Source organism: Leuresthes tenuis, unplaced genomic scaffold, assembly GCF_036924035.1.
Source record: "Leuresthes tenuis unplaced genomic scaffold, fLeuTen1.0.hap1 SCAF_6, whole genome shotgun sequence".
Taxonomy (NCBI): domain Eukaryota; kingdom Metazoa; phylum Chordata; class Actinopteri; order Atheriniformes; family Atherinopsidae; genus Leuresthes; species Leuresthes tenuis.
Window position 1 is genome coordinate 101,817 of NW_027325360.1, and position 26,311 is coordinate 128,127.

At 45.9% G+C, this 26,311-nt stretch overlaps 2 protein-coding genes across 3 annotated transcripts; both read right to left on the minus strand.

Annotated features, from left to right (window-relative positions):
- Positions 1–77: 77 nt before the first annotated feature.
- Positions 78–15,434, minus strand: LOC140309274 (transcription termination factor 1-like). 2 transcript variants are annotated; one of them, XM_072387085.1, is made up of 11 exons: positions 15,343–15,434; positions 13,585–14,207; positions 12,703–12,827; positions 8,399–8,584; positions 8,235–8,313; positions 8,033–8,157; positions 7,759–7,954; positions 3,613–3,705; positions 1,017–1,082; positions 506–591; positions 78–370 (listed from the first exon to the last, which is right to left on the minus strand). In XM_072387085.1, exons 2-11 carry the CDS (start codon positions 14,175–14,177, stop codon positions 207–209), a joined length of 1,713 nt encoding a protein of 570 aa, XP_072243186.1. In that variant the 5' UTR covers positions 14,178–14,207; positions 15,343–15,434; the 3' UTR covers positions 78–206. The 2 variants fall into 2 exon arrangements, with proteins under 2 accessions (XP_072243186.1, XP_072243187.1); XM_072387086.1 differs by having other exon boundaries at positions 15,392–15,422.
- Positions 15,435–18,717: 3,283 nt separating this feature from the next.
- LOC140309276 (uncharacterized) lies at positions 18,718–23,450 on the minus strand. Its single transcript, XM_072387089.1, has 4 exons — positions 23,222–23,450; positions 20,521–20,864; positions 20,092–20,289; positions 18,718–19,804 (listed from the first exon to the last, which is right to left on the minus strand). Exons 1-4 carry the CDS (start codon positions 23,439–23,441, stop codon positions 19,607–19,609), a joined length of 960 nt encoding a protein of 319 aa, XP_072243190.1. The 5' UTR covers positions 23,442–23,450; the 3' UTR covers positions 18,718–19,606.
- Positions 23,451–26,311: the final 2,861 nt, after the last annotated feature.

A 26,311-nucleotide genomic window follows, 5' to 3' on the forward strand; every position in this document is an offset into this window, starting at 1 on the left:
AACTCTGTCATTAATGGATTTGGTAATTATTAGTTTGAGAGAAATCAGTGTGCAGGTGTTACAGAAGCAGCTCAGACTGAAAATGTAAAAAAAAGTTTAAAACATCGATTTACAAACAATGACTGATCAATAAATCAGAGCCCCTAAGAACAAACGTCTGTTAGTCTTTGAAGCAGCTGTGCTCCTGCGTCCTGATTGGCTGACAGTCAGCTGTTGTCTACTTCATCATCGTAGTTGGTGTCTGAGAAGAGGTCAGACAGGTGATACCTGTCCTCCACTTGCTGCACCTGATGCTCCACCCTCTCCCTGTGCCTGCTCAGCTTCACCTCCAGGGCAGGAACCACATGTCTGTGCAGGAAGTCGATGATCTCTGAGGAAGAGAGGGGCGTGTCAGAACCTGAGACACCTGTACGACACCTTCTGATTGGTCGACAGGTTAATGGCATACTCTAATACTCTGTGGCACTCTGTAATACTCTGTAGTACTCTGTAGTACTGTACTTACCTCCATAGGACAAACTGTTCCAGTGTGGAACTTTGGAAACTTTCAGTCTGTGAAACATCTTCTGAGCAGAAACGCGGGTCATTTTACTGCAACACAACCACAGTCAGTCCGTAAGTAGTACTGTAGTAGTACTGTAGTAGTACTGTGGTAATACTGTAGTAGTACTGTGGTAGTACTGTGGTAGTACTGTAGTAATACTGTAGTAATACTGTAGTAGTACTGTGGTAGTACTGTGGTAATACTGTGGTAATACTGTAGTAATACTGTAGTAATACTGTAGTAATACTGTAGTAATACTGTAGTAATACTGTGGTAGTACTGTAGTAGTACTGTAGTAATACTGTGGTAGTACTGTGGTAATACTGTAGTAATACTGTAGTAGTACTGTGGTAGTACTGTAGTAGTACTGTGGTAATACTGTAGTAGTACTGTGGTAGTACTGTGGTAATACTGTAGTAATACTGTAGTAGTACTGTGGTAGTACTGTAGTAATACTGTCAGATGACCTTACCCTAGCGCCTGAGAAACTTCATCCCACTCCATGTCTGCGATGTCGTCCACAGACTTTTGGTACAACCTATAACACACCCGCACACACGTGCACACACACGTGCACACAGTACTGTGGTCAGTGGCTTTCATGAGCAGGTTTAACATCAGCACTGAAGTTGATCAGCAGAAAATGATCAAAACCCTGGTAATTGGCAGCTCTATAGTCAGAAACGTGGCATTAGAGACACCAGCGACCAGTCAAATGCATTCCAGGGGCCAGAGCGGGCGACATAGAATCCTGTTTAAAACTGCTGGCTGAGGATAAGCGGAAATACGGTAAAATAGTTATTCACGTCGGCGGTAATGACACCCGGTTACGCCAATCGGAGGTCACTAAAATTAATGTTGCATCGGTGTGTAATTTTGCCAAAACAATGTGGGACTCCGTAGTTTTCTCTGGACCCCTGCCAAATCTGACCAGTGATGACATGTTTAGCCGCATGTCCTCATTCAATCGCTGGTTGTCTAGATGGTGTCCAGCAAACAACGTGGGCTACATGGATAATTGGCAATCTTTCTGGAGAAAACCTGGTCTGATGAGGAGAGACGGCATCCATCCCACTTTGGAAGGAGCGGCTCTCATTTCTAGAAATATGGACGAATTTATTAGTCATCCAAAAACATGACAACCCAGGGTTGAGACCAGGATGCAGAGTTGTAGTCTTACACACTTCTCTGCGGCTTCCCACCTGATGCTGCCCCCCCCTCAGTCAATAAACACAAAAGGAGCAAATCCTCTTGTGCAAAAAAAATTTAAAACAAAAACTTTAACTGAACAAAAACATCAAACTATTAAATGTGGTTTGCTGAATATTAGATCTCTCCCTTCGAAGTCTCTGTTAGTGAATGATTTGATTTGTGATCATCATATTGATATATTTTGTCTTACAGAAACCTGGCTGCAGCAGGAGGATCATGTTAGCATTAATGAATCAACTCCCTCTGACTATTTAAATGTTCCTCCAACCACAGGCAGAGGAGGAGGAGTGGCAGCTATCTTCAGATCAGGGTTACTAATCAGTCCTAGACCCAAGATTAGTTTTAGCTCTTTTGAATCACTGATTCTCAGTTTTTCCCAAAGTGGAAATCACAGAAACCTCTTGTGTTTGTTGTTGTGTATCGTCCACCTGGCCCTTATTCTGAGTTTCTGTCTGAATTCTCAGAGTTTTTATCCCAGTTAGTGCTGAGTACAGATAAAGTCATTGTAGTGGGTGACTTTAATATTCATGTAGATGTTGAAAATGACGCCTAAATATTAACTTTAATTCTATATTAGACTCTATTGGATTTTCTCAAAGTGTTCACAGACCTACTCACTGCCTTAATCACACCCTTGACCTTTGACTTATGGCATTGAGAGTGAACAGTTAACAGTGTTCCCTCATAACTCTGTCTTGTCTGACCATTTTTTAATAACTTTTGAATTTACATTACTTGACTTTACGGTTTCTGAGAAGAATTCTACATATAGAAGGTGTCTGTCAGAGAATGCTGTAACCAGATTTAAAGAGTTGATTTCATCATCCTTTTCTTCACTGCCATGTGCAGATATGACAGAGGACGGCTACCTAAACTTTACTCCAGTAGAACTTGACTCTCTTGTTGACAGCACTATAGCTTCAATGCGTACAACACTGGACAATGTTGCCCTCTGAAAAGGAAGGTAATCAGTCAGAAGAGGTTGGCTCCTTGGTATAATTCACAGCTGCTTTAAAGCAGACTGAAGAAAGCTGGAGAGACAGTGGTGTTCCTCTAATTTAGAAGAGTCTCAATTAGTCTGGAAAGATAGTTTAATAACGTATAAGAAAGCACTTCGTAAAGCTAGAACTGATTATTATTCATCATTGATAGAAGAGAATAAGAATAATCCCAGGTTTCTTTTCAGCGCTGTTGCCAGGCTGACAAAGAGTCCGAGCTCTGTTGAGCCATGTATTCCTTTAACTCTCAGCAGTGATGATTTCATGAGATTCTTCATCAATAAAATTGTTTCTATCAGAGAGAAGATTAATGGAATCCTTCCCACTATTATCACTGATGTATCAAGTGATTTGTATTGACTCTGAAACATCCCATAGTTATGCTGCTATTGGCCTAAACTGCTGGGAGAGCTCCCATGATGCACCTCTCCTTCCACCGTCACCTTGTGCACGCTAAGGACAAGTTCTGATCCAATCTGGTTTCCTTAGCAGGCTACTTTTGTAATTGGTTCTGTATGAATTGGACTCTAATTGGCTTAAATTTGACTGTCTCTGTGTATACTGAAGTATCTTGAAATTACATTTGTTGTGATTTGGCGCTACGTAAATAAACTGAATTGAATTTAATTGAACTGTCTGGCTATCATGAACCAACACTGCTGCCAACCCGAGAGTTCTGGTTCTGGTTTTATGTTTGCAGGTTTGTTGTTCTGAAATTGTCTCGGCTGGTAAAAATGTTTAGATTTCATTAATGGAGTTTGGTTTGCAATGATCAAAAATGACTATTTGTGGGTTCTGGTATCAGGAAGGAGACTCACAGCAGGTCTGACATATTGGACTTTTGTCATGTGATCTTACATGTTGATGAGGCAGATTTTAGCCTGAATTGCTTCAGCTCCTCGACTGAGGATCTCGCTGCTTGAAGTCAGTCTTCTCTGCAGGATGCTGAACCTGAAACAGAGTAAACATCACACTTGAAACTTGTGACGTTCTCAGGCTTCCAGACGTCTGCAGAACTTCTGATCCCTCAGTGGATATTTCAGACGGCTGGATTTGATGATGTAACCAAGCTGTTTCAGACCACAGGACTGTCGGGGTTGTACCTCCAACAGAAGGGTTAGGGTTAGGGTTTCAACCCTAACTAAACTCTGTGCCAAAACAAACTAATTAAATCCTAGTTTCTCTGGTATTTACTTTGGTGTGATCAGTGGTACCGTCACCCTGAAGAACCGCAGGCTGAATATCAGAGATGGACATCCTCCCCAGCCCAACAACAAGCTAAAACTGTTGTTGTCCCTGATGACCAGCAGGGGGCGACTTCACTACAACTCCAAGTGAAAATAAAATAACTGGATTTATGAGTTGTTCACATGGTTTACTTTGAAGTCTGATTGAGCAGAATGACAGAACTACTGTCAGCAGGGATGATTTCATGAGATTCTTCATCAATAAAATTGTTTCTATCAGAGAGAAGATTAATGGAATCCTTCCCATTATTATCACTGATGTATCATCAAGTAGAGCAGCTTTAGAAGTATCTTTAGAACCTGATTTGTATTCAGACGGCTTCTGCCCAGTTGATCTTTCTGAGCTAACAACAGCAATAGTCTCTTCTAAACCATCAACTTGTATGTTAGACCCAATCCCAACCAGACTGTTCAAGGAGGTTTTCCCCTTAATCAATACTTCCATATTGGATTTGATCAATCGGTCTTTGTTGACAGGATATGTACCTCAGACTTTTAAGGTTGCTGTAATTAAACCTTTACTTAAAAAACCTACTCTTGATTCAGAAGTGTTGGCTAATTATCGACCTATATCCAATCTCCCTTTTTTGTCTAAAGTTCAACTTTGTGATCATTTACACAGAAATAATCTGTTTGAAGAGTTTCAGTCAGGATTCAGAGTGCATCATAGCACAGAAACAGCACTGGTGAAAGTTACCAATGATCTCCTCTTAGCCTCTGATAGCGGACTTGTTTCTTGTCCTGTTGGATCTCAGAGCTGCCTTTGATCCGATCGATCACAGCATTCTGTTACAGAGACTTGAACATGTTATTGGGATTAAAGGAACTGCATTAGGCTGGTTTAAGGCATATTTATCTGATAGATTCCAGTTTGTTCTTGGAAATGAAGAATCTTCCTCACACACCAGAGTAAGTCATGGAGTTCCTCAGGGTTCTGTGCTTGGACCGATTATTTTTACTTCATTCATGCTTCCATTAGGTAACATTATCAGACAGTATGGCATAAAGTTCCATTGTTATGCTGATGATACTCAGCTGTACTTATCTATGAAACCAGATGAAACCAACAGGTTGGTCAGACTACAAGCCTGTCTTAAAGACATAAAGACCTGGATGACTCAGAACTTTCTGCTTTTAAATTCAGACAAAACTGAAGTTGTTCTCTTTGGACCTGAGCGCTTCAGGGAGAAATTGTCCTGTTATATAGTTACTCTAGATGGTATTTCCTTGGCTTCTAGTCCTACAGTGAGGAACCTTGGAGTTATTTCTGACCAGAATTTATCATTTGACTCACATATAAAACAGGTTTCTGCCTTCTTTCACCTTCGTAATATCATTAAAATCAGGACCATCCTGTCTCAGGGTGATGCAGAGAAACTGCTCCATGCATCTGTTCCTTCAGGACTGAACTACTGTAATTCTTTATTATTGTTCTGTCCCACAGATTCTCTGAAAAGCCTCCAGCTGATCCAAAACCCTGCAGCCAGAGTTCTGCTGAGATCTGACAGGAGAGAGCATGTTTCTCCAGTTTTAGCTTCTCTTCATTGGCTCCCTGTTAAATTCAGAATAGAATTTAAGATTCTTCTCCTCACATATAAAGCTCTGAATGACCGAGCTCCATCACATCTTAAAGATCTCACAGTTGGATATTTCCCCAACAGAGCACTTTGCTCTCAGGCTGCAGGTTTCCTTGTGGTTCCCAGAGTTTCTAAAAGCAGAATGGGAGGCAGAGCCTTCAGTTATCAGGCCCCTAAAAGCAGAATGGGAGGCAGAGCCTTCAGTTATCAGGCCCCTAAAAGCAGAATGGGAGGCAGAGCCTTCAGTTATCAGGCCCCTAAAAGCAGAATGGGAGGCAGAGCCTTCAGTTATCAGGCCCCTAAAAGCAGAACGGGAGGCAGAGCCTTCAGTTATCAGGCCCCTAAAAGCAGAATGGGAGGCAGAGCCTTCAGTTATCAGGCCCCTAAAAGCAGAATGGGAGGCAGAGCCTTCAGTTATCAGGCCCCTAAAAGCAGAATGGGAGGCAGAGCCTTCAGTTATCAGGCCCCTAGAAGCAGAATGGGAGGCAGAGCCTTCAGTTATCAGGCCCCTAAAAGTAGAATGGGAGGCAGAGCCTTCAGTTATCAGGCCCCTAAAAGCAGAACGGGAGGCAGAGCCTTCAGTTATCAGGCCCCTAAAAGCAGAATGGGAGGCAGAGCCTTCAGTTATCAGGCCCCTAAAAGCAGAATGGGAGGCAGAGCCTTCAGTTATCAGGCCCCTAAAAGCAGAATGGGAGGCAGAGCCTTCAGTTATCAGGCCCCTAAAAGCAGAATGGGAGGCAGAGCCTTCAGTTATCAGGCCCCTAAAAGCAGAATGGGAGGCAGAGCCTTCAGTTATCAGGCCCCTAAAAGCAGAATGGGAGGCAGAGCCTTCAGTTATCAGGCCCCTAAAAGCAGAATGGGAGGCAGAGCCTTCAGTTATCAGGCCCCTAAAAGCAGAATGGGAGGCAGAGCCTTCAGTTATCAGGCCCCTAAAAGTAGAATGGGAGGCAGAGCCTTCAGTTATCAGGCCCCTAAAAGTAGAATGGGAGGCAGAGCCTTCAGTTATCAGGCCCCTAAAAGCAGAATGGGAGGCAGAGCCTTCAGTTATCAGGCCCCTAGAAGCAGAATGGGAGGCAGAGCCTTCAGTTATCAGGCCCCTAGAAGCAGAATGGGAGGCAGAGCCTTCAGTTATCAGGCCCCTAAAAGCAGAATGGGAGGCAGAGCCTTCAGTTATCAGGCCCCTAGAAGCAGAATGGGAGGCAGAGCCTTCAGTTATCAGGCCCCTAAAAGCAGAATGGGAGGCAGAGCCTTCAGTTATCAGGCCCCTAAAAGCAGAATGAGAGGTAGAGCCTTCAGTTATCAGGCCCCTAAAAGCAGAATGGGAGGCAGAGCCTTCAGTTATCAGGCCCCTAAAAGCAGAATGGGAGGCAGAGCCTTCAGTTATCAGGCCCCTCTCTGTGGAACCAGCTGCCAGTTTGGCTTCAGGAAGCAGACACCCTCTCTACCTTTAAGATCAGGCTGAAACTTTCCTTTCTGATGAAGCTTATAGTTAGGGATGGCTCAGGTGAGCCTGAAACATCCCATAGTTCTGCTGCTATAGGCCCAGCCTGCTGGGGGAGCTCCCATGATGCACCTCTCCTCCCTCCATGTACAGATGACATCATTGCTGTCATTAACTTGTGTTTCTCTCTCTCAGCAGGTATCTCTGGCCTGGTGTTACGCTGCTTGTTGTCCCCTCTTTCCTGTCCTCTCAGCCCCAGCTGGTCCAGGCAGATGGACCCTTCCTGGTTCTGGTTCTGATGGAGGTTTCTTCCTGGTTCTGGTTCTGATGGAGGTTTCTTCCTGTTAAAGGGAGTTTTTCTCTCCACAGTCGCCTCGTGCAGCTCAGGATCAGAGAGAAGTTTCAGTTAATCTGTTGGTTTTCTCAGCTGGGAAACTGTTTTATATGTAGTGCTCTGTGCTATAAGTGGACTAATTTAGAATTTAATGAACTTTATTGAAATTGGCCTAAATTGGACTGAATCTTTGAAGTGTCCTCAGAGGACATTTGTTGTGATTTAGTGCTTTATAAATAAAACCGAACTGAACTGACTGATTCCATTTTAAGGAAACAGCTGATAAAGTGGATGTAATTTCGGATGAGGCTACACTTAATCCCACACCAGGTCCAAAAGTCCCACAAACAAAGTTCTGGTTCTGTGGTATCAGAACCTCAGGCCTAGAACAGCAGGAATACTGACCACTTCAGGCGACACTGTACCCAGGACCTGGTCTCGACCTTCTGGCTGATCTCCTTCCAGGGCAGGTTTTTACTCAGCTGGTCTCGGGTCAGACCAGAACCTGCCGGACTCTGCTGAACTTGAGTTTGCAGATGAGTCTGGATAGCGTCTTTCAGTCTAATTTCTTCTTCCCTGCTCCACGGGCCGCGACCTGTCACTGGACATAAACGAATGGGTCACACCTGAGTTCCGGTTCTGAAGGTTCTGGAGTCAGCGGGTCAGGATGGGGCCTTACCGATGCAGGCGAAGCGTTTCTCAACTGCGTAAATGCTACGGTCCATCTTCTCTGAAATCATTTTCCAGTTGTTACCGTGAAGAGTCTGCAGCTTCGTCAGGGAATGGACCTCTTCCTCTGAGAACCTGAAGGAACACACCATGTTATACAAGGTTCTACCGGGTTCTTTAAGGTTCTACAGGGTTCTGCTATGAGGTCTGACCTTCCCCTGTGGTTCCCGCTGTCAAACATCTTCTTGGCTCTGATGCTAACCTGCTCACATGTCCGAGGGATGCCCTCAGCTGCAGACAAGTGGAGACAGACGGGTCAGACAGGACGTTTACACCAACACCTGATGTCATCAGTCAGGTGACCAGGAATACGCACCGATGCTCTCCAGGAAGTGATGCTGTGCTCTCAGCCTCTTGATCTCCACCATTTGTTCTTTGAACCTTTTAGGAAACAGAAGCTGGCTGGCTGAGCTGATCCCTGTCAGAGCCAGGAAGTCTGCAACGTTTCTTCTGATTTGCTGATTCTCCTGCTCAGAGCAGCGCCCAAACCGCAGAGCCACACCTGGAACATGTTCAGGGTTAGTGATTGTACATTTGGAATAGATTAATCGCTGCTAGTCGGCCGTGTTGTTTTCGACAGACTGGAGCAAACGTTGTTGCAGCGTGTTTCTGTGTGGAAGAACTGAAACAGCAACACCTTCATATAATGTACAGGACTGCAACCTTCCTCACTCCAAAAATGCACTTTCCCTGATGCAGGAGACGGCGTAACTAAAGGGGTGTTTGATGAAAGTTTAATAAGTTAAAGTCAAAACAACGATAAAAGCATTGATCAAATAAAAATGGTTAAACGATCTAATAAATAAATGGCACAGCCTAATTGAAAATATAATTAACAAATTAAAAATATCCCTAATTTCATCCACAGGTGCAAAATAAATCATTCAGAACATTTGGTCCCAGCGGAGGACTCACCGCCACCAGTAAAATAACCAGATCGGTTCCTTCCAGACATCTGAAGACCTCAGTGTCCGACTCTCAGACTCAACCAAACCCAAACCCGAACCCAAACCCGAACCCGAGCGCCACGTCTGAGCGACCCCACCTTAACTCTGCAGGTTAGAAGTAACTACAAACCCAAGTAAAAGCAAACTGGAAGCTGAAGAAACCCTGAATGTTAACAGAAAAGACCCCTGAGAGACAGAGCTGTGTGTAACCCCCAACCCTGGGAGGGGCGCCGTGTTCCTTCAGTCCGAGCACAGATACGACTCGTATAAAAGTGCTTTATCCATCCGAACCGAGGACTCGTTTCAGCCGAATATCCGGCTCAGCTCTATCAGACTCGTTAACTTATTTTAGCCTTTATATGGGTCAGCAGAACCGACTTTCTGTCAGCAGAACCGACTTTCTGTCAGCAGAACCGACTTTCTGTCAGCAGAACCGACTTTATGTCAGAAGAACCGACTTTCTGTCAGCAGAACCGACTTTATGTCAGAAGAACCGACTTTATGTCAGCAGAACCGACTTTATGTCAGCAGAACAGACTTTCTGTCAGCAGAACCGACTTTCTGTCAGCAGAACCGACTTTATTTCAGCAGAACCGACTTTATGTCAGCAGAACCGACTTTATGTCAGAAGAACCGACTTTCTGTCAGCAGAAACGACTTTCTGTCAGCAGAACCGACTTTCTGTCAGCAGAACCGACTTTATATCAGCAGAACCGACTTTCTGTCAGCAGAACCGACTTTCTGTCAGCAGAACCGACTTTATGTCAGCAGAACAGACTTTATGTCAGCAGAACAGACTTTATGTCAGAAAAACCGACTTTCTGTCAGCAGTACCGACTTTCTGTCAGCAGAACCGACTTTCTGTCAGCAGAACCGACTTTCTGTCAGCAGAACCGACTTTCTGTCAGCAGAACCGACTTTATTTCAGCAGAACCGACTTTATTTCAGCAGAACCAACTTTATGTCAGCAGAACCGACTTTATGTCAGAAAAACCGACTTTCTGTCAGCAGTACCGACTTTCTGTCAGAAGAACCGACTTTCTATCAGCAGAACCGACTTTCTGTCAGCAGAACCGACTTTATATCAGCAGAACCGACTTTCTATCAGCAGAACCGACTTTATGTCAGCAGAACCGACTTTATATCAGCAGAACCGACTTTCTGTCAGCAGAACCGACTTTATGTCAGAAGAACCGACTTTATGTCAGAAGAACCGACTTTATGTCAGCAGAACCGACTTTATGTCAGAAGAACCGACTTTATGTCAGAAGAACCGACTTTATGTCAGCAGAACCGACTTTATGTCAGAAGAACCGACTTTCTGTCAGAAGAACCGACTTTATTTCAGCAGAACCGACTTTATGTCAGCAGAACCGACTTTCTGTCAGCAGAACCGACTTTATATCAGCAGAACCGACTTTCTGTCAGCAGAACCGACTTTATGTCAGAAAAACCGACTTTCTGTCAGCAGAACCGACTTTCTGTCAGCAGAACCGACTTTCTGTCAGCAGAACCGACTTTATGTCAGCAGAACCGACTTTCTGTCAGAAAAACCGACTTTCTGTCAGAAGAACCGACTTTCTGTCAGAAAAACCGACTTTATGTCAGCAGAACCGACTTTATGTCAGAAAAACCGACTTTCTGTCAGCAGTACCGACTTTCTGTCAGAAGAACCGACTTTCTATCAGCAGAACCGACTTTCTGTCAGCAGAACCGACTTTATATCAGCAGAACCGACTTTCTATCAGCAGAACCGACTTTATGTCAGCAGAACCGACTTTATATCAGCAGAACCGACTTTCTGTCAGCAGAACCGACTTTATGTCAGAAGAACCGACTTTATGTCAGAAGAACCGACTTTATGTCAGCAGAACCGACTTTATGTCAGAAGAACCGACTTTATGTCAGAAGAACCGACTTTATGTCAGCAGAACCGACTTTATGTCAGAAGAACCGACTTTCTGTCAGAAGAACCGACTTTATTTCAGCAGAACCGACTTTATGTCAGCAGAACCGACTTTCTGTCAGCAGAACCGACTTTATATCAGCAGAACCGACTTTCTGTCAGCAGAACCGACTTTATGTCAGAAAAACCGACTTTCTGTCAGCAGAACCGACTTTCTGTCAGCAGAACCGACTTTCTGTCAGCAGAACCGACTTTATGTCAGCAGAACCGACTTTCTGTCAGAAAAACCGACTTTCTGTCAGAAGAACCGACTTTCTGTCAGAAAAACCGACTTTATGTCAGCAGAACCGACTTTATGTCAGAAAAACAGACTTTCTGTCAGAAGAACCGACTTTATTTCAGCAGAACCGACTTTATGTCGGCAGAACCGACTTTATGTCAGCAGAACCGACTTTATGTCAGCAGAACCGACTTTCTGTCAACAGAACCGACTTTATGTCAGAAAAACCGACTTTCTGTCAGAAGAACCGACTTTCTGTCAGCAGAACCGACTTTCTATCAGCAGAACCGACTTTCTATCAGCAGAACCGACTTTCTGTCAGCAGAACCGACTTTATGTCAGCAGAACCGACTTTATGTCAGCAGAACCGACTTTCTGTCAGCAGAACCGACTTTCTGTCAACAGAACCGACTTTCTGTCAGAAGAACCGACTTTCTGTCAGCAGAACCGACTTTCTATCAGCAGAACCGACTTTCTGTCAGCAGAACCGACTTTATTTCAGCAGAACCGACTTTATGTCAGCAGAACCGACTTTATGTCAGCAGAACCGACTTTATGTCAGAAAAACCGACTTTCTGTCAGCAGAACCGACTTTCTGTCAGCAGAACCGACTTTATGTCAGCAGAACCGACTTTATGTCAGCAGAACCGACTTTCTGTCAGAAAAACCGACTTTCTGTCAGAAGAACCGACTTTCTGTCAGAAAAACCGACTTTATGTCAGCAGAACCGACTTTATGTCAGAAAAACAGACTTTCTGTCAGAAGAACCGACTTTATTTCAGCAGAACCGACTTTATGTCGGCAGAACCGACTTTATGTCAGCAGAACCGACTTTATGTCAGCAGAACCGACTTTCTGTCAACAGAACCGACTTTATGTCAGAAAAACCGACTTTCTGTCAGCAGTACCGACTTTCTGTCAGAAGAACCGACTTTCTGTCAGCAGAAACGACTTTCTATCAGCAGAACCGACTTTCTATTAGCAGAACCGACTTTCTGTCAGCAGAACCGACTTTCTGTCAGCAGAACCGACTTTATGTCAGCAGAACCGACTTTATGTCAGCAGAACCGACTTTCTGTCAACAGAACCGACTTTCTGTCAGAAGAACCGACTTTCTGTCAGCAGAACCGACTTTCTATCAGCAGAACCGACTTTCTATCAGCAGAACCGACTTTCTGTCAGCAGAACCGACTTTATTTCAGCAGAACCGACTTTATGTCAGCAGAACCGACTTTATGTCAGCAGAACCGACTTTATGTCAGCAGAACCGACTTTATGTCAGAAAAACCGACTTTCTGTCAGCAGTACCGACTTTCTGTCAGAAGAACCGACTTTCTGTCAGCAGAACCGACTTTTTATCAGCAGAACCGACTTTCTGTCAGCAGAACCGACTTTATTTCAGCAGAACCGACTTTCTGTCAGCAGAACCGACTGAGAGGCAGCGGCAGCGGGAATGAAACGGTGTCCCACAGGGCTCTGACCTGTACCTTGGCGTTTGAAGTTCCTGAAGCGTTTTAGGTCATATCGCAGAAGTCGGTCTATCTGACCCACAGACTTGTTCTTCACCCCAGGAATAAACTCCTCCAGCTCCTCCACCAGCACCCAGTCCAACCTGAAAGCACATCACCAATTCAGAACTTTTAAAGTACGGAACCACGTTGGCCTCGGCTCCTCGCCGTCACCAGTCAACCGCCCAGAGGACTGAGTGGGTCGGTTCGGACCGCTGCGGATGCACTCAGGTCCGGACATTCAGTCCCATGGACGGCAGAACCGACCTGAACCAACCCGGGAGCACCTGTAACTCTGGTTAAACTGAACCCACCTTCATTATGTCAGAGCCAACACCAGTTTCAGCTCAGTTCTGGACCGCTCCGTCTAACCACTTAAACTTTACCGTTTTTACTAAAAGATGCAGAAAGATGGAAGTTTGGAGCATGAACAGAGCAGCTGGACCATCTGAGTGAGGGATTCAAACACAGCTGGATTATCTGGGTCTGCTGGTCCGGTTTCAGCCTGACTCACATGTTTTATGAGTCCGGTTCTGGTCGGACTGATTTGCGTCACATGCACATATTAAGTTTACTGGTTTTTACGGCACGGAGGTGCAAAGCTTAACGCCTTTCACACGCCTCAGTGAACGGCCAATGGACGGGCTCCGTTTGACTCACTGACCAATCAGAGGGCCTGGTGATCCGGCCCAGCAGAACCGTTCCATCCTTAAGAACCGGTCCCGTGTTTAGGTTAGGGTTGAAGTTTCTGACATGAAATGTTCCCCAACACTAATGACGGCGTGTTTGGGAACATTTTCTTCTTCTTCCGTTCGGTCACATGATCTCTGACATCACAATGAAACGATCGGTACAACTCACTGTTTCGTGTTCTTCTCCATTTCTTCTTTCCGCTTCACTCGTTTCTGTGACTCGTGCCGGTCTTTCTTCTTGATATGAGTAGTTTCCATGGTAACATCTGAATCCTGGTTCCAACTGCTGCCTGTTGCTATGGAAACGCTCTCCTCCTCCCTCTTCTTCTTCTTCTTTTTCTCGACATGAGTAGTTTCCATGGTAACCTCTGAATCCTGCTCCCCATTGATGCCTGTTGCTATGGGAACACTCTCCTCCTCCCTCTTCTTCTTCTTCTTCTTCTTGATATGAGTAGTTTCCATGGTAACCTCAGATGCTTGTTCCTCACTCTGTTTTCTTTTTTTCTTCTTATCAGTCTCACCGGTTTCTATGACAACAGGGCTCGGCTCCACCTCATCCTTCACCTTCTTCGCTTTCTTGGTGGTCTGTTGATGCACCGTGGGAGGAGGGCTGACTTCCTCCTCCTCCGTCTTCTTCTTCTTCTTCTTCTTCTTCCTCCTCCTCCTCTCAGGAGTATCAATGTCAACAGGACCGAGAAGTTCTTCTTCCGACTTCCTCTTCATTCTCTGAGGAGACTCTGAGGAAAGCTCTGGATTCTCCATGGTAACAGGTGATGGAGGCGGAGTCACAGACTGCAACAGCAGAGACAAAAATATTAAAATCTGGATCTTTTAAGACTTGTTTGTTTCATCAGCTGAAGATGAAAGAGACTGAAAGACAAAACTCCTTAAGCAAGAGTTCAAATCCCACCTGAGACGGTCACATGACGTCTCATTATTTATGGAACAAAACAAAGAAGCAGTGAGTGTAAAACTAAGTGAACCCCTGATCCAGCAGCTTCAGCAGCAGTGAGCTGCAGTGATGGTTTCCTGTGGGACGTTCTCAGTCTCTCTCCTGGTTCTGGAGGAATCTCGGCCCTCTTCTCTCCAGCTTCAGCTCATTGAGGTTTGCAGCTTTGGTTTCTGCACAGCTCTCTTAAGGTCCCACCACAGCATCTCAGTCAGGCTGAGGTCTGGACTCTGACTGGACTGTTGCAACACCTCGATTCTTTTCTTTTTCCCACATTCTGCTGTAGATCTGCTGCTGTGTTTGGGATCTTTGTCCTGCTGATGAGCCAGTTTCAGCCCAGCTTTAGCTGGGGGACAGATGGCCTTTGACAGACTGACAGACTTTTATGGAGCTACTCACACTGACTGATGATCAATTAATCAGAGCATTGATCAGCAGAAGCTGGCTGCTACTTACCCTCTTAGTGCCTGTGGAAGCAGTAAAAGGTTCACTTAGTTTTTCACACACTGCTTCTGTGTTTTTTCTCAGTTTCTGTTCTATAAATAATGACGCAATAGGTCATGTGACCATCTCAGGTGTGATTTTAACACCTGCTGAGGAACGGTTTTTATGTTCTGATGATCTCAGAACCAGCCGCTCAGGTCCAAACTGTTTCTCTTCAACATCAAACAGAGGAGGGTCTGGTGTCACCTGCAGTACAGGTGAGACACACTGTGATGACGTCATAGTCGCTTGACAAAGCTCACAAGCAGAACGAGCCGCATGTTGGGTCAAAAATGAACACCAACCCACAGCTGTGCTAATCCGATCAACTGGTTCTATACCCGGTTCAGACCCAGGCCGGCCGCCATCTTTGTTCTGATCCGGGTCTCGCGCTACAATCATTGACCACTGATCAGCTGACAAAACCAGAACAAAATTAAACTCGTGCTATTCCGCACTACGGAACCAACCGGATTCAGACTTGCTGGTTCTGACCTGAGATGGGTCGGACTGGACTCCGAAACAACAAAAGTTGAACTCTCACAGTCTCACGCTCCCTGCTGTTGCTGCTCGCGGCTGGAAGGAGGCATGCTTCTTCTTTACTTCCTGTGTGGCTACAGCGCGTGCGCAATAAGCAGCAGCAGAGAGTAGAGACAAGAGGTCTCACTCCGACATAAAGTGTAGATCCCGCGAACACCCACAGAACTAGAAAGGAACAAAATGGTCTTTAACCTTGATGGAAAACCATTGTTTTTCAATTGGCTTTAATTTTGAATTTAATTAACTGGATTGGATAATGATTACAATGAATTGGACTGCATCTCTGAAGCAATGGCGTAGCCACAGGTGTGCCAGGATGTGTCGGTGCCACCCAAAGAGGCAGCTGACCCCTCACCCAGCCAGCATTGCTGCCAATAGCGATGAAACAGAATGTCGTTGCTCGTGTTTGAAAAAGAGCTCGCGGAGAAACTGGGCTCTGATGAAATAATAAATGCAAAACGCCGTTTTGCCCTTTAAACTGAGAGCTTTGCAGTGCGCGCAGGTAGCAGCAGCATGCAGTGTCCTTCACTCTGCTGCTCAGCCCAGCAGTTGTGTTCAGATGGTTGAACAGCTCTGTTGAGCATGCGTACTGTGGATACGTTATGGCTCTGTGAGAGTGTTATATTTCACTATGTTCATGTCATTGGACACAATCTCTGTGCGCGTGTGTCGTTTTTTTGAAAACACAAAGTGTGCTTTTTGTATTACTTTGTTATTGATATGTTTGAGAACGTGTGAATGTTTAGACCTGCTTTGAACTACTGCTGATTCTTGCTGAGAAGCACACACTTGTTTTGTGTTAATAATGTTGGATTGGAGACATTCTTTTGAACTTTCCTGAGGTGTAACACTGTTGAAAATAAATTTGGCACACCCAGTATTTGCTGGTGCACACCTATGGCTATGCAGAGCCTTGAGATGACATTTGTTGAGATTGGGTGCTTTATAAATAAAACTGAATTGACTTACACAACCTGTAGACTTTCTTTGAACAGCTCAGCCATGACAAAACAGACGTGTTCATTCTTGGTGCTGAAGCCCAGAGAGAAAAACTGTCAGAAAATCTATATTTACTGGCAATAAATCCCTGTAAAAGGTGTCATATTAGACCCAGATCTTAGTTCTGAGCAACATGTCGGAACTGCTTTTTATCGCCTTTAAGAATATCACCAAAATACAGTTTCTCTCTCAGGGACATTATTACAGGCTTCGTACTGATCTATAAAACACTTTGAGCTTCAGAGTTGTATGAGAAGTGCGGTACGAATAAAGTTTGAATGTGTCGTTAGATCTCAACACACAACCCTAGACTGGATTAAGGAAATGGATGGATGGACATTTGATTGATCGATCAGTGAAAGGAATTAATTGTTTTTTAAAATTCAAAGACTGAGACTGAGAGAATTATTCTCTATATTAATGCTGTGAGTTTATTTCAGATTAAACTGTTAAACAAGAGTTTTTAGACAGTCAGACTGGGACACATGATGCTGAGTCCAATCCGGTCCAGTTCTGCTGCTGAGGCCCAGAGGTGAGAGAGCTGCTCACAAAGCTTTCAGACCCAGAACCTTTTCATGGTTCTAATCATCATGGAAGCTCCTCCTCTTCCAGGTCACACGACCTGCAGCTGTTCGTGGGTCAGAACTCCATTTGGACCTGATACAGCTCAGATTCACAGTCAGACGGGTTAAACATCAATGATGCGCACAAACCAGAACCACGTGCACACCTCTTCTTCCACACAAACTGCTGCCAATAAAGGAGGAATGAGCGCAGCTCCCCGTGAGACAGTAACCCTGATCATCAGGGAGGAGGATCAGATAAAAGCCTCCAAACGTCATTTAGTTTGACCTTTAACCCCCAGAATAAAACAGACTGAAAGTCCCACATTAACATCGAGTCTTGTTTACACCACGAGATAACAGACATGTTTTATCTGAACGATCCCCTGAATTAAGGTGAATGGAATAAAACGCTGTATCAGCTCCTAACAGGAAGTGTCTAATGGCTGGGAAAAGGTGGAGGTAGATGGGGGTCCAGTGGAAACCAGTGTGTCAGCAGTAAACTGGGTGTCTCTGAATGAGTGGGGGGGGGCAGAGTTTGATGAGCCTGTTGGCCTTTAGGGGGAGACAGAGATGTGACAGATGCTGAGCCCACTGAGCTGCTGTCCCTCCTCCTAACTGATGATTTCTGGGCTCTGAGAACAGATGAATAATTAAGGCAGATGAATAATTAAGGCTCCCATGTGTCTGCAGAGCGGATATAAAAGCATGTGCAAAGCATTCCATTAAAAACAGTATTAGAAGACATTCAGGAAGTTATGTTTGTGTTTGAGGATCCTCCTGGAGCCGTGCACAGAGCTGCAGCCGGTGCAACACAGCGAGGAGCCGTGCACTGCTCGTGCACGCTGGGGTTTAAGCAACCGGGGCATCCAGAGGGAGCTGGCCAATCGTTTGGGACTGTGCCAGTCCAAACTGAGCCGAACCATGCCAGCTGAGTGGGAATTATCTGCATCTCAGCCGGGTCAAAGTCCCACAATTTAACAGGCCAACATTAAAGCGACATTTGAAGCGAGAGCCGGTTTTCCTGCTGTAATCGGAGCTATGAACTGCACACACATTGCTGTAAAAGCCCAACACATGATGAATCAACAGGAAAGATTACTCCTGGCTCCCCTGCCCTTTGTTCCCATATCCTTTTCCCGGTCTGACCACGTCTCTCAGATCATATGTGATGCACTGCCTCAGTAACAGAAATGTTGGAGCAGACAAGCTGCTCTGTGCCCGATGGGTGGCTTCATGGTGAGTAACTTTATTCCTGTAATTGTCCTGATATTATATTCTGCCCCCCCCCCTTTATAACCCCGAGTGTAACCCCAGTGCCAAAGAGCCTCCACTTCAGAAAGGAGCCCCTCCATCTCACTTTCCGTGAAGTTCTTCTTTTTTCCCGTCTCACTCATTCTCTTTTCTTTATTTTCTGATCTGCAGAGAGGGGAATCGCAGGTGAAGGGCTCATTTAAACATGATGTGCATGTTTAATTAGGGGCAGGGAGGAGTCGGGTACTCCGACATGTGCGCTCAATCCGATGTTGATTGGGATGTACAAAGGAAGGATGCTTGGATTCATGCATACGCACAGATTCATGCATCTGGATATTTCTGTGCATAGGAGGCTTTCACGCCATGTTTCAGTGGGAAATCCATGTGGGTGTGGATGGTGTAGAGGTAAGACCTTCCCCTGCATGAAAAGGGCCTTAGCCAAGACCCCCTTAGCTCACCTGCCTCTAGTGCAGGACAGTGTAAGTTGCTTTGGATGAAAGCGTCTGCGAAATGCATCAACATAAAATCTTTATTGATTAGGCCCCTGGAAACTGATACATTTTGATTGGATAACCCTCTGCTCAGAGCAGAGGAAAGTCAGGCTGACTTCCTGGTTTATCTGTTGTCATGACATATCTACATATATGTTGTAAGGTTGTTACAAGACTTAAAGTCTTGTTATATATATATCTATATATATATAACTGTGTGCTGGTCCTTTGAATAGTGTATCTGACCACAGAGTTACTCACTTGAAGACTTTTCTAACTGATTCTTGTCCTTTTCTCTGTATTATGACGATGGAAGCAGCGTTGTAACTATGCCAACTCCTATACGCTCACAGTCAGTGTAAAAGAACATTTGTTTTCAAATTTTGAGCTCAGCTACATGAACTTTACCACCATGATGCTGATATTGTAAAAAGCAACATTAACAACCAGGTGAGATCCTTTAGAAATGTTGTCAGGTGATATTTCCGACATGTCAGAGCTCTGAAACTGAGTTTAAAAGTTGAGTTTTTATCAAAAGAAATTGAGGATGTGCCCCCAGGTGTCTCACATGTCTAATATTTTACACTAGAAACCCATCAATGTATGTCACCTTTTGGAGTTTCTGAGGACTACATTATCCACCTGCTGAGCACTAAACCTGGAGATGGCCCAGTTTGTGGCTGAAATGCATTCTGGGAATCTTTTGTGTCCACAGGGTTGTTCCGACCATAAGCTGAGTGAACAGCTGAGGTTCTCTCAGGTTCAACACAGAGACCGCAGAAATCATGCGATTCTCAGTCAGGTGATCCTGCAGGTGACAAGACAAAGAAAGAAATCTAACAGAACCGAACCCGACTCCTGAGGGAGTGGATTCTGGAGGAAAAACAGCTTCTCCACGTCTCCTCTTGATCAGTGGTGATGCTGATGGGGGGCAGAGCCAGGCTCATCCTCGTTGTTTCTCACCAGCATCGAGGCTCTCTGCTCATCCATCCTCCTGGACTGGACCCTCTGAACCAGGCTGAAGAAGTCCTCTTGACCCTCAGGAACCAGACCGACCACATCGTCCAGATCAGGAAGCAAGCACCTCTGATCCTCCATCCTGTTGGACTAAAGACAGAAAGACCCATGAGGAGTGGTGTCCTGGCTCACCTGCCCTTTGTTCCCATATCCCGCCCTTCGGACCTGACCTCTTCCCAGTCTGACCACGTCTCTGTTCCCTTTGCACCACCTCATCTGTTTCTACCTTTTCTGTTTGGACTCATAGACCCCAGGCGCCCTTTGCACCTGGTACACATTACCCCAGTGTTTGTGGCTCTTCTCTCAGCTCAGACTTGACCCTCTAGGTACACCTTTTGGGTCGATTTTGGAGCCCGGTAGTGAGCAGGAGCTGGTACCTGATAGTGAATTAGCATGTAGTAGAAGTCCAGACTTGGCACTGGGGTCTGGTCCAGACTGCAGGCCCCACAGAAGGAAGCTTGTCCTGGGTCAGGCAGCAGGCTGAGGCTAGCTCTCTGGTCCTCCAGCCTCTGACACTGAGACTCCAGAATCAGGTCCAGTAGGGCCTCTGGTTCCTCCTTCTGGCTGCTGTGGAGCTACAGGGACAACAGGTGGGTCATTAAAGCATCAAACAGCAGGTATAAAGAACCCTGAAGGAGGATCTGCCCTTTCTTTAACTTTGAAACTCTACCCGTCACAGCATGAGTGGGTTAAAATGCCGTGGCTACAAGAAGTAGAACAGGATGCGTCACAGAGCCTCAACCTGCTACTGCACTATTCAGTTTCCTGTTTTCTGAATCAGTCTGGGACCTGCAGGTAAAGATTACCTTGCTCTTTGAGGTGGTGGTTCTGGTCCGAGAGCTCAGGGCGCTGCCGAGGCCGGAGCCATCTGCAGACATCATGTGGCCTCTGAGAGTCTGGAGGGTCTTGAGGGGTGAGGTGGAAACCGCACTCCTGCTGATGGGTGCAGGGTTTCTACGACCATGAGGACTTGGTTCTAGTCTGAGGTGGGCATTTTGTTCTGGGGTTGGAGATTGTTTGGGTTCAGACACCCTGAGCCTCCCAATGGGGTGAGTGGATGAAGAAAGGGAGGACGAACCGGATGGGTTCATGTCAGCCATGGTGGGGCTGAGAATGGTGATGTCATCAGGAGGCTGGACACCTGGACAGACTGAAGACATGGACAGACAGGTATTTCCCTCAGTCCCACTTGGATCACACCTGAGTTAAACCTGGCCCACATCTGATTCATACTTGGATTGCACCTGAGATATGTATCACCCCGGAAACTCACTGTGATCACACCTGGATCACACCTGGATTATACGTGCTTCACAACTGGAGATCAGGTAAGTGTAGCTGTGAGTGTCTTATATGATGAGATGAACGACTGACCAATCGATTCGTGTTAGTTTTAACTTCATCCAGCCTTGAGATGATCCTTTCTTGGTTGAACTTTCATCCTGCAGGTCTCTGAGCTGGGATCAATCTCTGTCTGCTAAATCACGACATATCGCCATCTTTAGAAGCTTCCAGAGTGCAACATACCCACAATGAAGCCATAGGCTTGTCAGGAAGCACAGTTGCTACGGCATAATAGACAGGCAGCAGAACAACGCCGCCCTGGTGGCAGCCTGCTGCAGACACTCTGGACTCTCTCTATATAGGATTTTCTACTGAGCTTTTTTCTGTGAAAACAGACTTCTGAAACATGTCTCTGAGCTGGTTTGACTGCTGTGCTGCTGGAAGAACCTCTGCTGGGAACTCTGGCAGCTTTTACATCTGTTATTATGTGTAACCATGGCAACAGGAAAACTGTAAACCTGTTGGAGCAGCTAACTGAGCTTTTCAAACCCTAAGTAATGCCTGGAATAAGATACCAAACAAGATGAGTTGAAGAGGAGACCTGGCTGCAGGAACAACTCTAACAGCACTCTGCTCAGCTTTAAGACTATCCGGGCAGACAGAGACTGCAGACAGAGCGCTAACAGTAAAGGAGGAGGATCACAGAGCTGCTTAACAACAGATGGTGGAATCCTGGACCTGGCTGCAGGAACAACTCTAACAGCTCTCTGCTCAGCTTTAAGACTATCCGGGCAGACGGAGACTGCAGACAGAGCGCTAACAGTAAAGGAGGAGGATCACAGAGCTGGTTAACAACAGATGGTGGAATCCTGGACCTGGCTGCAGGAACAACTCTAACAGCTCTCTGCTCAGCTTTAAGACTATCCGGGCAGACAGAGACTGCAGACAGAGCGCTAACAGTAAAGGAGGAGGATCACAGAGCTGGTTAACAACAGATGGTGGAATCCTGGACCTGGCTGCAGGAACAACTCTAACAGCTCTCAGCTCAGCTTTAAGACTATCCGGGCAGACAGAGACTGCAGACAGAGCGCTAACAGTAAAGGAGGAGGATCACAGAGCTGGTTAACAACAGATGGTGGAATCCTGGACCTGGCTGCAGGAACAGCTCTAACAGCTCTCTGCTCAGCTTTAAGACTATCCAGGCAGACAGAGACTGCAGACAGAGCGCTAACAGTAAAGGAGGAGGATCACAGAGCTGGTTAACAACAGATGGTGGAATCCTGGACCTGGCTGCAGGAACAACTCTAACAGCACTCTGCTCAGCTTTAAGACTATCCGGGCAGACAGAGACTGCAGACAGAGCGCTAACAGTAAAGGAGGAGGATCACAGAGCTGGTTAACAACAGATGGTGGAATCCTGGACCTGGCGGCAGGAACAGCTCTAACAGCTCTCTGCTCAGCTTTAAGACTATCCGGGCAGACAGAGACTGCAGACAGAGCGCTAACAGTAAAGGAGGAGGATCACAGGGCTGGTTAACAACAGATGGTGGAATCCTGGGAGAGTTCACCTGAGTTACCTGCTGACGCTGTGTGTGACATCATCAGCTGAGCTGTTGCTAAGCAACAGAAACAACAGCCCAACCCACTGATGGAGACCTCTGAAGGTTTCTACCTTCCTCTCTGCTGCACTTCAGCTGGTTTATGTTTTATTTTGTTCTCTGTAACAACAGCTGATCTTTAATAATAATTAATGCTGCAGGGATATAATTTACCTTCAGGGATTAATACAGTTTTATTCAACTAAAATGAATTTAATTGAAAGTGGATCTTTGGTTGTAACTTTACAGAACTGCTCTGATTTAGGTTGATGGTCCATACAAACAAAACCTAACCCAGAAAAGGAGTGTTTCTGCTTCCACTCAGCAGAAGTAGGTCAGCAACATGCCATTTACAACACAAAGGAATGCATTACTGACCAGAGTCTTTGGCTCCACTCGGTGGCTGTCAGGGGGAACAACACCCATACAACTCAAACCTGCACAAATGGAAGTTTGAACTTTCAAACATTTTTTCCAGAAAACTGTTTAACTTTAAGTTTGACTTCTTACAGTTTAAAGCAGAGCTGAGGATCAAACCTCCTTCCACAAAAACTTAGAGGAGAATAAGAAATTCTGACAGAGACTTAGACTTAGATTAGTCTGAACAATCAACGTTTTCTGTCACCTGAACACCACAAAGTTCTTCCAATGTTTCGTCCTCCAGGCTCACGCTCCTCTTCCTCCTCTTCCTCCTCTTCCTCCTCTTCCTCCTCTTCCTCCTCTTCCTCCTCTTCCTCCTCTTCCTCCTCTTCCTCCTCTTCCTCCTCTTCCTCCTTTTCCTCCTCTTCCTCCTTTTCTTCTGTTTTCTCCCGTTTCTCAACCTCTCCGTCGTCTCGTTCCTCCATCAACTGAGATCTCCCTCTGCCCCCGACACACACCCTGTAACGTGCACACACACACACACACACACCCTGTAACGTGCACACAGTGACACACACACACACCCTGTAACGTGCACACAGTGACACACACACACACACACACACACACACACACACCCTGTAACGTGCACACAGTGACACACACACACACACACACACACACACACACACCCTGTAACGTGCACACAGTGACACACACACACACACACCCTGTAACGTGCACAGAGACACACACACACACACACACACACACACACACCCTGTAACGTGCACAGTGACACACACACACACACACACACACACACACACACCCTGTAACGTGCACACAGTGACACACACACACACACACCCTGTAACGTGCACAGTGACACACACACACACATAAACACAATGAAAGAGGGGGTCCCCCCAGCCTGGGCTTACATCACGGTTTCTACGGAAACCAAAGAGAGGCTTCCAAATCCTGCACTCACACACATTCCTGTTCTTTTCATCTGTGGGCCTCTAATCACTCGACACACTGAACGTTTCTGGACGGTCCAACAGCAACTTTTACCAAGAAATCAGGTGTTCTGAATAAGAATGTGCACACAAACAGCAAAAAGTACCTGAAGAAGTTCTGTTGGTCCAGTTTTGTGAAATATAGCTTTATAAAAATAGCATGATGAGCCTGGAGCTGCACACTGGACCAGAACACGATTAGAACCAGCATGATGAGCCTGGAGCTGCACACTGGACCAGAACTCGATTAGAACCAGCATGATGAGCCTGGAGCTGCACACTGGACCAGAACTCGATTAGAACCAGCATGATGAGCCTGGAGCTGCACACTGGACCAGAACACGATTAGAACCAGCATGATGAGCCTGGAGCTGCACACTGGACCAGAACTCGATTAGAACCAGCATGATGAGCCTGGAGCTGCACACTGGACCAGAACTCGATTAGAACCAGCATGAGTCCAACAGAGAGGAATGTCTGATCCTCCTCCAGTTGAGGCAGCTGAGGAGCTTCTCCCAGCTGGACCGGGCCCAAACAAACAGAACATCTTGGTTCAGCAGCCCGCTGAGCTCCACCTGGCTGTAAACACAAGAAACTAAAAACAAAATGCCTCAGTGAATAGCTCCCTATAATCCCTATAGACCAGTGAGCAGAGCTGACCAACAGGTCATTGGGGTCATCAGGTGGGAACCTCCTTTCATCAGTGTTTTGTCTAGTTGGGCCACGACTCCTCCAGGAGGCAGCATTATTATCAGCTACCCAGCCTCTCACCAACTGCAAACCAGTCATAACGGGGTGGGGATACAGACCCTGGCTCGGGTAGGGGGGACCCAAAGTAAAGAGGGAGTCAGAGGTGGAGGCAGGACAAGACACACCAGCAGATTCAGCAGACAAACTCACCTAAAATGGCCGCCTGGTTTCAAAAGGCTCACAGGGGCCACACCCTCCACTTAAATACATCCTGGATTTCTTCCTTGCTTCTTCCAAGAGTCTGTTTACCAGCTTCTATTGCTTCTTCTAATCCAAATCCACTGACTGGACTTTACTGCCTCATCTGACACTTCCTTCACTAGTTTCCTCACACTCTGTCCACTTTCACCCAACTCCCTCAACAATGAGACAACAGACTTTGCAACAGATCCTCTACATCCTGCTTCCACTGGACAGATCCTAACTTTCCATCCTCGCTGCTCTGCTTCTGTCCCTATCTCCACATACCTCAGCTTTTTCCTTTCATATGTTTCTACTGCTAAGTCCTCCCTGAACAGCAAGTTGATTCAAAGTAAACACGACTGAGGTAATGTGATGATATAACAAACTCTTCTTCCTGGGTAGATTAATTCAGATCCTTGTTGTGATGATGAGCTCATAAATGTGGGAATAGTCTTCAAATGGATAAACAGATCATTGGAGCCACTAAAACTGGTTTTAGCGAAACCTTCTCTGCCCCCAAAGGGATGGGAAACAGTCCTTCAGTGGTTCTTCACCTGGGGCCTCATGTACAAAGGGTGCATGCCCACAGAAAAGTGGCGTACACTCTTTTTCACGTCAATGATCAGATGTATCAGGAGCAAATGACCGTGGAAATGTACGGTGCCTCATGCCAACTTCAGGGCTGGTGTACACACTTTTCTAAAGCTGTTGATTCTTTGGCGACACTTCGAGGTGATGTTGGGAAACTGTTATAATAAATAAATGTGAAAACAATTAGTTCTCAGGCACATTTGAAACACACAACAATTCATACTGATGAACAATTAACACACCCATGTGTCTGAAATTACACGGGTGGATATAAATGGCCTAACCCTAACCCATGCGCAAAGTGGTGCAATGCAGAAATAAAAATAATGACTGCTTTAGCGGTATTAGAAGACTTTGCCAATGGGGCAATAAGGAGAGAGCGTGTGTTCAGAGACTGAGAGGATTTCCTGGTGTGATGGCGACTGGCTCATCAGCCACTTATGTTATGTTATGCAAATATTAATAACCACATTAATAAAGTGTGAAATGTCTTAATCAGCCTCACCTTTTCCCCGGCGCAGTTCTGCACTGATTACTGTATGAACACGCTTGTTGTGAGTTACACAAACACACAGGTATTTACCTTGGGGGTAATCAGAGTCATGTGCTCCCCCCCACCACCCCTGAGAGAGCAGTGTCACCTAAACGTGACACCGCTCAGAACGTAATTTCCGGCAGTTGCCTTTTCTGGTCTTAACGGCTGCGCACGGCGAAGAAGTTCGTTGACATTCGAAATTATCTAAAGTGCTTTTGTTCATCCAGGTTGTAAATTCACCGGTTCCCAGCCTCGGCCGGTCGTGCAGACCACC